Here is a 12,714-nt window from a genome sequence, read left to right on the forward strand (position 1 = left end):
GACTCACTTTAGTACTGGAACCAGTTTGGGAATGGGGGGCTGTGGGGGGGGGGGTAAGACGAATGATAAAAATCAACAAACTGAGTGAACAAAGAACACAGTGAGCTGTTGACTATGAGAAGCAGACCAATAGAGACTGATGGGTCTTAAAGAAGAGAGTTGTTGTCACTATTACTATTATTATTAATAACTAATTGAGTTATTACTAGAGTACAGTTGGCCAAATGGACCAGATTATGAGCGGACCAGGACAGAGTGGTATATACTGAGGACCAGGAGAACTTCTCTGCTACTTTCACATCCTGCATGTTGGAAGGAGGCTGATTCCTTAAAGTTCTGTGTACCTTGTCCCAGGGGCCCAGTCTGCTCAGCGGATGGAGATGGGGGAGGGGAGGGAGGCAGGTTGGCCGAGTCGTCCACTGCAGAGGGACAGAGAGCGAGAGAGAGACGAGACACAGCGGGAAGACGGGACATGGATGGAAAGACGGAGATGAGGAATGAGACAGAGCAGCTTTCTATACTCAGCTAGTGTAGTAACGCTCAATCTTCTTCTCATACCGACCTCCGAAGATTAAACGGTGACAGATCAACACAAAGTAGAGCAGAATTGTGAAGAAGAAGGAAAAGGATTCATTTTTCAACAAGAAGATGGTCCAGTCAAAGCCTAAACCTGGATCCAACTGAGAACTAATTAGTTTAGTTTAGTTGGTTTGTAAAAAAAGACAAAAGGACGTATCGAAACTACAATCTGAAGATCCTGAAGACCAACAGGAAGTCAGTAACTGAAGCATCAGTGGAACTTCCTGCTTCTTTTTCTCCGTCGTTTTCCTTCCGCTTTACAACTGTGCACCGGTTCACAGCTGGAATGAGACAGAATGCGAAGAACTCTGAGGAGTGAAGACTTATGGGCAGCCCTGTGTCGGACATGGAGAGCTAACTCTGGCAGATGGAAACTCAAAGGTTCCCACGCAGTGTGGAAAGTGGAGAGTTTTCATTGCCTTACACCTGACTTCTTCTTCTTCATTCATTTCCTTCCTTCCTTTTTGTCCTTCCTCATTTTGCTCTTCCTTCCTTTCTTCCTTCCTTCTTCATGTCCTACAATCATTTACCTCGAGTTGTACCTCCTTCATTTCTAGGTCTTATTTCATCCTTTTCTTTCTTGCCTTTCTTATTTATGTCATCATTCTTTTCTAACTTGCATTCTTCCCTTTCTTCTATTCTCTTTGTCTTCTCTTCCTTTTCTGTACTCTGTCCTTTGTTATTCCTTCAGCTACTGTTGGATTGAACAAATTCCTGAGGAACTTTAATGTTTACTATCATAAAAACGTAGGTGGATTGATTGATTCATTTATTGTCCTCGTCTCGTCGTGCCGTTGCTCTGCTCCACAAGCTTCAGCATGCAGCATGCGGCTTCCTCCGTACCTGTTACTGGAGGCGGAGCGGCCGCCGCAGCATGGTAGCCGTTCTCCCGGTAGCCGTAGGATGAGTAGCCGTTCTCTCCGTTCTCCTGGCTGTTGGCGGCCCATTGGTCTTCTGGCTGCCTGCCGTCTGCCATGTCCGCCTGCCAGAGAGTCACCTACTGGATCTGAGGAGGGGCACACAAGAGGAGGAGGAGGAGGAAGAGGCCAAGCATCACCCGAAAAACACGCCAAAATAAAAAAATAAAATAAAGGCAAGTCTAAATTTTCAACTATTTTCATGTCCGATAATCAGAGCAAAAGTAAGAATACTCAGTTCAAGAACACATACCATATACTATACATGGCAAAAAAAATCCAAAGATATATTCTGAAAAAAAAAAAACCCCAAACTAAACTCTGTCCAATTTTTTAAACATTATTTTTAAATCTACAGCACGTTCTGCAGAAAAACACTAAAAATGCCACCAGGGGGAGCCAGCGGCTGCAGTGAGCTGTTTGGTCTGGCCTTTGTCTCAACATCCATGTGCGGAGTGGATCCTCACATCTGAGCAGAAACCAGTAAAATGAGCCTCAATGCTGCGACACAGCAGCAGCTCCCAGTGATCATCTGGACGCATTAGAAATACAAACAAAAGTATCTAACTCTCTAATCATGTAGCCTTTTGTTCCCCAAGGCAAACGCATGGTGTTTTTCAAACAGGATTAACAGGAGGCTAGCATCATCATCATCATCATCATCACCAAGCAGCTGCAGCTCATTGCTCTTCACCAGACTAAACTTAATAAAGCCTGCTTCCTGCTGCTGCAGAGTCAGGACGGACCCGGTGACACCCAGTCAGGCTGAGCCCAGGGCAGTCAGAGGCAAGGCAGGGCAGGGCGCAGCTGCTGCCAAGGAGGAAGACAGCCTGGAATCACACTGACCTGCTTCCTGCTGCCACTGCTGCTTTGGTAAAATCAAACGACACTCAGACCCTAAGCTACACCCTGGAAAATCTTCTTTTATTTACTGAAAATCTTAAAGAGCAGGTTTCTCTGCAGGAATCTGGAGGTTGCGGGTTTAAATCCCTCTGGTCAGCAGTGAGCCATGCTGCTGTTATAGTTGACACAAACAGGATTACATGAATCTGACCTGAACGAACCTCCTGAACCAAACATTGAAGTCCTGCTGTTGGTCTGAACTGACCCTCACCTCTTTCACTTACGTCAACACAACATTTTAATGCTTTTTTAACTCATAACTTTCATTTTGTTTGGTTTTAAACTCATTTCATTACCACGGCGCACACTTTTTTTCAGAATTGAAAAACATTTACATTTAGATGTAATACATATCCCTTTTGAATAATTAATTTGCGTGTTTTCAGATAACTGAGTTGTTTCTATGTAGCTTTCAGTTAGGCTACTCAGCTAACCAGTCTAACGTATTTCATTAAATTTGCAGACTAATTATAGTGACTAACACTTACATCTTCAGGAATTTACTTATAGTTATTGTCTGATTTGAAGTTTACAAAAATTGTATAGAAAAAATGATTTCCCTTGACTGGATACACAGTCTGAATATTTGGGATTAGCTATTTTAGGTAGCTATTATTAACCTACAAGTCTAATGTACCTAAGTAGTTATTCACTAAATTGAATCTAGAATCATAATAAATATACTGTCGATTTATGAATTATTACAAATAATGTAAAGCTTGACCTTTCTCCTGTCTTTTTCTTAAAACTCAAAACTTATGTTAATCGTATTCTACCCTGGTTTGGGTTTGTAAACCTTGCTCTCCAGGCAGATCCTGTCATCCTGCTGTTAACTGGAGCTGACGTTGCCCTTTTTACTGCTCCCTTTCAGCTGTTTACCAGCCTCTCTCTGTACTTTCACCATCTGCAACATGAAATGCTTAAAAAAAATAAACAAAACAAAACTTTAGTGGAAAGATCGAATTATCTCTCTAAAATCTACATCAACTTTACGATGACTTTGTAGTTTGATGGGGCGGATATTTTCAAATTAGCCTGGCCATGTTGTGATTTTCATTATTATCTCAGAGTCTACAGCGTCTCAGCGTCTACACCACTGAACTAAAGGGTTAAATCGACACCGCTATGAGTCCCAAACAACTGTCAGATCTGATCACGTCGTAGTACTCCGTCTTCAACACACCAGCAGGTTTTTAACTAGGAGATACGCTAAGCTAGAGAGGCTCCAGGTTCTTCTTTTGTCTGTTTGTCCCCTCCCTACTAGCCCCCCCACCTCGGTCCTAATCCAGCCCCGCCCGGATCTGGGTCAGCCTTCGTGCTTCCATGGAGCGCTGCTCACGTCGGAATGTCACCATCCATTTAGGAGGCAGGATCTCCGGCAGCCTGTCTCCGCTGTAGGCCAACCTGGCCTTAATCCTCTGTGTGAGCAGCCGAATGTGTCCGACATTTGAGCAGAAAAATAAAGAAATAGATATAAGAAACAATAAATACATTAAATGGTCCGATGTAAGCTTCAAACTTGAAGTTACATTCTCCTGCAAAGCTTGATTTAGTGTGGAAACACTTCAGTCAGCAAACTGTATGTGAACTAGTCCTGCTTCAGACTTCGAGCTGCTTCGTGAAACTTTGTGTGGTGAGCATTAGCAGGTCTGTTGATGTGTTGTCACCTAAAATAAGTCTGTATAAGTGTGTTGACGACACACTCAGTCGAAACAGGAGAAATAATGTAGTTTGTATTCAAATTCTTTTGGGGCGCTTTAGATTTTAAGCTAGAGATTATCACATGAAGTGGATATTCATTTGAAACACAAGAAAAAAAACCCACTAAATTTTCTTTAATCTTCAACTACTGAACACCTAAAAAAGCACAAAAAAAAAGAAAAATCCCTTTACGGAAAACTGACCTTCATGTTATTTTTCTGTCTCTCCTTGAGAGGATGACACCCTGGATGGAGAGCCATAGCTCTGATATCAATCGTTTCCCAGTGGACTGTAGCTAATATTAGCTTCTTCAAAATCTCAACTAATCGCGCTGGTTTTCAAAAATCAAATGAATCTATGATAATTATCTGCATTTCATACAATGAATTAATCATACTTACAATTAACCAGAAGAGCATGGAAACTAAATGTTAACTGAAGGTTAAAGAAAAAAACATTACATCTAATGTAGCTAGTATCAATTACTGTCAAATTGCAGAAATAAAGACAGACATAAATTCTTTAAATACTTCTAAGAATGGGAGCTCTTTCAATAAAAAAAATAAAATAAAATCTTCGATTCAGATAGACGGTGAAAACATACATAAAAAAAACCTTCCAACATGAAAAACACTGTATTCCAGAATAGCAACAACAAGACTTTCCTTCCACAATTATCCTTCCGCTTTGTGTTTGTCTTTCACATAAAACCCAATAAAATACGACCTGTCTGGACTTACCGCAACTATAATAGGACTGCGTGTTGCTGCCGAGCTTTCTTATTCTGCAGGATTCGTTCATTCATTGATGAAGCCATCAAGGATATTTCCCTGTGATTTTAAAATGTAAATTTAAAGCAAGAGGAAAATGGGAGAAATAAACCGTTCCTTGAATAAAACGAGTTTTCTACGAGATTATTTATCCCGTGTTTAAGCCGGACCAGCAACTTCCTCCTCCTGCAGCAGCAGATTAGCTTTCATTGACTTAGTAACACATAAAGGAGAATTAAAGCATAATGAGAACTGTCAGGGAAGTGTGAATAAACTGTAAGCACTGGAGCCTGGCTTCACAAGCATGGGGGTGGGGCCCACACTTAGAAAAGATTAGACGACGCCGAAATACCAGGCATATGGGAGCAATCACTTTAAAGTCACAGAAATGCTTCTTGTCGTCCACCAGTCCCTGACATCAATCTGAAACAAGGTTGAGCATTTTTTTTTTCTGGTAACGAACTGCCACGAAATTTGTTACCACAAAGCAGAAGAAATCTTATGTTTTTTTTTAACAATAGCCATATTTGTTGTTGATCTGTTGCTGTTGCTAAGAGATGAGCGTGTTTTCTGGTAACGAAGTGCTACGAAGTAAACATCTGATTTTCACTTTTGCAAAATTTACCAACTGCAAATATCTTGTGTCTAAGCAGATAAGCAGTATTTGAAAGAGCGTATGTTTTATAAAAAATAACATTACTTGTTATTAATTTGGTGTTAAAAGATGAGCATTTTTTTCTGGTAACGAACTGCCACGAAGTATAGATCTGATTTTTTACTTTTGTGTTGAATGTCTGTTTTATATATATTTATGTTACTCAACAAGCTTGTGACTCTCCACATGCTACTGAGTACATTGTAACTTATGTTAGCATTGATGCTAATTCATAGCATCGGGACTCTGGGTTCCAATCGACGGGCACACTTGGCCGGGCCCCGTTTAAATTTCTTCAGATATTTTCTAGTTGTTGTATGCTATACTGGTACAAACAAATTTCCATCCCTTGGGGATCAATAAAGTATTCATCTATCTACTGTTAGAACTTATTTGATAAATGGGTTTCCATTTCTCCTTTAACAAATTAACTCTTTTTTTTGGAAAAGCAAAAAAAAAAAAAAAAAAAACACATCAAGCGAGTGTAAAAACTTTTTTATCAAAATTGCTGAAATTATTAAAAATTTTGCCATTTCCATCAACCTTTTCGGTAGCGATACTTCAGAATTTGCAACAAAACCCTCCCAAAAATAAAACATTGATGGAAACGCGGTTATTGTGAAGAGTTCGATTCTTTCATCAGTTTTATTTTTATAGATAATCTCATATTTTACTCAAGCACCCTCACACCATGACACGTCCCCCTCCAAACTACAGCGTTGTTACTGGCTTCTTCCTCAGTCTCTGAAATGTTAAATAGTTTCATCTTAGCTTATTTATTGCCCTTATATTGGTATTTTCCTTCCATGTCTGTACCACCAATGAGCGTTTCAGAGGACACCAGCGATGTCATCGTTCCCATAGTGATACCACAACGTGGAGTCATGGAGGTCAGTGGTTGGTAGAGGACGGCAGCAGCGAACGGAGTGACTCTGACCATCCAGAAATAGGTCAGCGGATCGTGTTGGGCGCGGTGCCGCCTCGGGGTTCCTTCCCCACTGCTCTGACACAAAGGGAGCCATTTAAACCAGTCGATGCACTGGTGTTACTGATCGCTTGCATAACATCGAAATAAAGCCAACATAAAGCTCATAAAGCCCACAATTTATCACTCAAGATCAAATGTCTAAAACCCACAAGCTATAATATGTCCAAAATGTATCCAATTCTAATATACTCACTTTTGTAGTTGCAACATATTTGTGTACATTTTACTTGAATTTACTTAAGTTTCAGAATCTATTTTTGTTTTAGAAAACAAAAAGTTAAGTAAGTAGTGAATAGATATTTGATTTATAAAGGTAAAAACTTAAGGAAGTGTTTAATTACCAGAGGCTCAAGTAAACTCAGGAGCAGTTTCTCCTCATAAAGAGATGTAAACCTCATCAAGACAAGAACATTTCTTGAGCTTCATATCTTGTCAAAATAAGAAACGTTTTCCACCATAGCAAAATGTAAAACTGGTTAAAATGAAGAGGAGTTTTAGATAAATCGAGAAACTTTCACTTTTTACAATAAGCTATAGAAATATGCTTCTCTAGCTGATTACGACTTCTTAAAAAACAAAATGGAGATCACTATCACTCTTCTTTTTCTTGTTTCTTATTCCAAGAGGTATTGGTGTGACAAAACAGTATTGCCGTTTTTTCTTTTGTTACTTTTTTTAAACCAAAAAAAAAGTAAACTTTTTTTTTTTTTTTAACCAAAAGAGATACTTTTTTGGTAAAAAAAAAAAAAAAGAAAAGAAAAAAGGAGAAGTATCTTTTTTACCAAAGTAAAAACTTTGGATTTAATGAGACATAAATCTTAAGAGAATGTTTTCTCGTTTTACCGAGTTATTACTCACAAATTTATTTCTGAGCTCTGGCAGTTAAACGCTTCCATAAGAACCATCTACACAACACAATAAATAAACAATAAATACTCATTATTTTATGCAATTTAACATTCAATAACAATTTCTATAAAACACCTTAAGTCAGGAAATGTCTCAAGTTAAAAGCTTCTCTCCAAAACTTTGGTCAGAGCAATAATTAAATACAGTGCCTTTTCACGTATGACTTCGTGGCGCATGTTTCAAATATTTTAAATAACTTCGACAGTTTATATGTAATCTGACAACGAGTTGCCATCGTGTCTCAAACTCAACCTTTTTCCATGTCCTCTCAAGACTCCAGCTGATCTGGACAGACAGGCTGGTGAGGAAACATCCTCTAGTTTAACTAACGTTTCAAACCCAGCTGGGGTTAAACTGGAACACCAGAGTTTAACTTAATCACTGCTTTTAGTGGGTCAAAATGATATCAGCCCAAACTGAGCACAATCTCCTGCTATTATACACATATGGAGAGTCAAGCCAATTATCTGGCTGCATGCAGCCACTTCCAGCCGACCCCTGTGGCTCAAGTGAGTCATGGGAAAAGTGAGAGTGAAATGTCAGAGAGAGTAGGGCTGAATGAAGCAGCTGGCAGTGGTCCACGCATGAACACCAACGTTTGGCTACATAATGTTTAGCAACGTCACACTTAGCTAAGTGACGTTTAGCTCTGTACTGTTTAGCTACATTACGGAGCTAAACGTTGCTGAACATTAGCTATGTAACATTCAGCAACGTGATGTTTCGCTATTTAACATTTAGCTACGTGATATTTAGATATTTAACGTTTAGCTACGTGATGTTTAGCTACTTAACGTTTAGCTCCGTACTGTTTAGCTATTTAACGTTTAGCTACGTGATGTTTAGCTCCATTAATGTTCAGCAACGTAACTTTTACCTTTGTAATGCTTAGCTACGAAACGTTTAACTTTGCATTTTTTTCCTCTAACAATTTAAATGAACAGCAGAAGCAACACCTCTGCTGTCCAGAAGCAACAATTTTATTGGCCAGGATTTTATTTCTGCTTTCATAACTAAAGGGAAGCTGGAATTTTATATTATTTTTAATTTTCCACATTGATGTCACCATTTATTATTGAATCCACTAACTTACCTGAGTTGACAGCTGAGCTTCTCTGCCTGTTGAACCAGGAAGGTATGTCGTTGAACTCTCGGCTCAGATCTGAGATAAAAATGAGAAATGAAGAGAAATAAACATTAGAATCATAATACAATAGTTAGATATTTGAAGAAGCAAGCCTAAGCCTATATAATTTATCCACAACCTTAAGCTTAAACAACCAAATCCCATCTGGTGAGTCTTAAATTATATTAAAGTCTTTTCCACACATTCAGCTTTCATCTTGTGTTGCAGAGCCGTGCATTAGGCTCAGTCCTGCCTGTAAGCAACATTTATTACTCATCATAACAAAGCCACTGCCAAAACAACGTAATAATAGTTTGTTCCATTTTATTCTTTCGTTTATTCTGATAATTTACTTTGAAATGAATGCCATTAGTACCACCATAACATTTCAGGTCATAGTCTTCCTGACTGAGTTGGTATTCAGAGAAGCTGGAAATCCTCATCAATGCATCAAGACAAGCTTGAGCAACACAACAGACTAATAAAAGGAGAAGCAGAGGTTGGGCGGAGAGTCTCCAAGGCAACTGCAGGGATGGTAATTTTGCTCCAACAAGTGATTACAAGCATCCGTCCTGTGCCAAGTAGACCAGCGGAAGTGAAATCATGGGCCAAGATTCAAAGACAGACAGCCGTGGTAGCTCTGGAACTGTAAGAAGGTGGAACCCAGAGCATCCTGTTAGCATTACAGGTGCCAAAACAAGCATTAAGACAATAATACAATTCTGCAAACAAAGAGTTTCTGCAAACAGGAAGGAGATGGATTTATGAGAGAAGAAGGAAAACTATCTATTCGAAAAGAGGCAAGGAAAAGTCAAATGTTACTATTCTACTATTAGCAGATGATTATGTGTTGTTTATGTTTTCCTGTTTTAACCTCTTAACTTTACTAAAAAGGTTGGAGCCAAATGTAAAAAAGGAAATGATATCTAATTTATAGCTCCTTTTCTGGTAATATTTAGAATTTAATATATTTAATATACCGTAAATTCCAGACTGTAAGCTTACTTTTTCCCCCACACTGTGGCTTATACTAAGATGCAGCTAATTCATGGTTTTTTTTTTCCATACTAGCAAAAACAATTTGCCTCCTAAAAGTAGACCAATCAATTAATTAATGAGTAGCTCCCACAGGTCAAATGAAATTGTACGATAAATTAGGAGAGGCTGATCTTTGACGGTGTTATACGGTTCCCCATGTGTCTCCGCACCGCCCAATGCACGAATGTGTTTCGGCGAAGTTCTCACACTTTTTTCCCCCCATTTTTTTGCAAAAGCGCTCTCGTCAGACACACACACTGTCACATTTGTAACTTTATTAAAGACTACATTTTAATTTTTTTTTTTAAATCAACAAAACATGTTCAAATTAATGATCCAACAAAAATAATCAGCTCAGTAATTATTGTTTCAACAAGGTGTTGTGCAATTCTCTGTGTGCCATTTATTTTCATCTCTTATTTTGTGGAAATGTTGATGTTGATGAGACTTTCTCCAAAATAACAAGGTTTTTCAACCTGCATAACTCTGAGCTGAGGTTCACAAATGACACTGAAATAAAATCCAGTCCAACATCTGGTTTGAGGTGACGCCTCTGGAGAAATATCCCAACTTCAGAAGATGTGCTTTTAGCTTATCAGAGCTTTTTGGTTCCTCCGATCAGTCTGCAATTTCTCATGTGGAGGTCATGAAACCAAATTTCAGATCTACCATAACTGACTGATACCTGCTGGCCTCAGGTTTGCAACCAGCTTCTTACTATGAGAAACCAGCAACTTCCTCCCAGTGTCAGAATCTCACTGAGGAAGAAACTTCATGAGGTTTTCTATAACTTTAATATGTCTGCTATAACTGATGTATGAAATAAGTCAATAGAGTTTCATTTACAATCTTTACATCTTTGTGTCATGTGGTAGACCTCAGCCAGCTGGTGAGAGAAAAAGTAGGTCTTGGTCTCAAAAGGTTTGGGCGCCACTGATCTAAACCATATGGGGCCATATTTAAGCATTGGCTTTGTATGGATTTTGCTATATATCTCATGCATAATTGGCAGGAGACACAAATCTGATATGTTTACTGTACGAAAGAAAGACGTTCTCCCACGATTTCTTACATAAAAAAAAAAAAAACTGTCCAAATGATTTGTCTTCAGTAAACTAAAAATGTGAAAACAGTTGCCTGTTATGAATTGAGATTGACAAATTAAAGGAATAACCAACGCTAAGAGATTTATTTTGCTTCTTGGCAAATTTTTAGGGAATTTTCTTTCATCTGTGCAAAAGGAAAAAAAAAAAAAGAGACAGAGACAAACTATTCTCCAAAGGGAAGATGCGTGATGTGATAAATAAAAGGAAAGCAACTGTAATGAGAAGAAAAGAGTGCAGCAGGAAGTCATTTCTCTTTCAATGGCCTGCCGAGCCAGAACAGCGAGCTTACTATATAAAGAAGAGCGGGAAAAACACTGAGAGATTTGTGGTTCCATCCTGCCCCTAAAATATCAGGAAATGACAGGAATAGAAGCGCCAAAGCAAAGAATTTGTCTACAGCGACAGTAAACGGCCGTTCTCTCATACTACTCTGCTCCACTTGCTGGGAAACCAAAGGTATGACAGGAAAACTCACATTTGTCACAATTTAAACAATGTAAAAATACATCAAAACATTTCTCTACTGGAAATATGCCAGATGTTTAGGTAGTGATGCCTCGTGCGGTGTTTACATGTTTCACAAAAAACGTACTTTATAGAAAAAGCCTCAAAGTTTGAAGAGGTAACAAAACCTTGAACATCATCAAACTCGCATGGTTGTTGTTAACTGTCATGGTTTTTACCAAACTAGTTTGGATTTTGTGATATCATTGGTGTCCTAGTGGACCCACTGACATTCATGTAAGCAGTTTTAGCTCCACTTTTACAATTTATGCACACAAATGCAGCTAAATTTGTCTATTTTCACACAATACGTCTTATACTGATGAAGAACTTGAAGCTTTCGGTTAAATCAAGACTACAGAAGGCACATTGAAACTGTTATTCAATGTGCCCCTTATAATGGAGGTCCAAATTTAATGGAGGTCCAAATTTTCTCACAACAGAAGTTTTAATCACTTGGAAAACAGTTTCTTTCTTCTGATATCAATCCATCATTAGGCTCCAAATTCTGAATAGTGCTAGCAGAAAAAAGTTTATGTGTTTAGCCACCATTAAAAATGTTTTAGGTTTTTCATTTCTTCATAAAGATCCAAAAAATAATATTAATGTCTTTATTTAAGTGTTTTTATGCAAGTCCAGAATCATTTTGGGGCGTTTTATTCTTTGTGTTTCTGTTGTCAAAGCTCCAGAAATGGATGCCGCCTCCCGACTCCCTGATTCCCACAGCTTGTTGTCACACAGAGTATCTAAGCAACGTCTCATCTTATCTCCAAACTCATTAATTGAAGCTTTTACAGGAAGCCGTGCTGATAATTTGACGCCCACAATCTTATCAGTGATCCTCAAGCTTTATCTTATTACCAAATTCTGTTCGTCGCGCAGAGTGGCTCGTGAACTGCGATCGAGTCTAGAAAACAATGTTCCTTGTCGAACATCTCAACATTTTCAGCCGTTCTCGGGTCGTGTTGGCCTATGAATGGGTCGTAGAGAAGGCAGAAAGCAGAGCGACGGATGAAGAAGGAGGTCAGAGGCTGAGCTAATCCAAAGATACCGGCTCTTCATGAGGAATGAGAAACAGGAAATTAATCTTAATCTCGGCGCTCCACTGACCAGAAAAATTGTGTTCATCTTTATTAAAAGGCTCAAAAGGGGGGGAGATGAGGAAAAAGATGTTTAAAAAATTAGGAAATAGCTTTTTTTTTCTTTAAATAAATTTTAAAAAAGGGAAGGATACGAACCGTGGCCGCTTTTACTATGACGCTTTTAAACGAGGATCTAGACTTTACCTTGGTTTGTGAAAACCAAACCAGGACTGGTTGAGGTTTAACACACCTCTGATCCACAAATAGAGGTGGCCACAGAAAAACCAAACCAAAACAAAAAAACAGTCACCATTATGTCTGTTTTAGTGTACAAATCTTTGGTCAATGGCTTTGTTTTAAATTTCTTTGTAATTAGAATTGTTTTATATGGTAATGTGAATTGATAAGCCAGTTATCCTTCACAACATTCACACTG

General features: G+C 38.6%; 1 protein-coding gene across 12 annotated transcripts in view; it reads right to left on the minus strand.

The window, feature by feature from the left end:
- Positions 1 to 12,714, minus strand: part of LOC114140737 (microtubule-associated protein tau) — a 57,618-nt gene that overhangs the window by 14,436 nt on the left and 30,468 nt on the right. For all 12 annotated transcript variants that reach the window (XM_028010896.1, XM_028010897.1, XM_028010901.1 and 9 more), the window contains 3 exons: positions 8,516 to 8,584; positions 1,423 to 1,585; positions 345 to 419 (listed from right to left, as the gene is read on the minus strand). In XM_028010896.1, the coding sequence (XP_027866697.1) occupies positions 345 to 419; positions 1,423 to 1,555 (208 nt within the window). In that variant the 5' untranslated portion in view covers positions 1,556 to 1,585; positions 8,516 to 8,584. The remainder of the gene's footprint in view (positions 1 to 344; positions 420 to 1,422; positions 1,586 to 8,515; positions 8,585 to 12,714) is intronic.

The sequence above is a fragment of the Xiphophorus couchianus genome, chromosome 24, assembly GCF_001444195.1.
Source record: "Xiphophorus couchianus chromosome 24, X_couchianus-1.0, whole genome shotgun sequence".
NCBI classification, from domain to species: domain Eukaryota; kingdom Metazoa; phylum Chordata; class Actinopteri; order Cyprinodontiformes; family Poeciliidae; genus Xiphophorus; species Xiphophorus couchianus.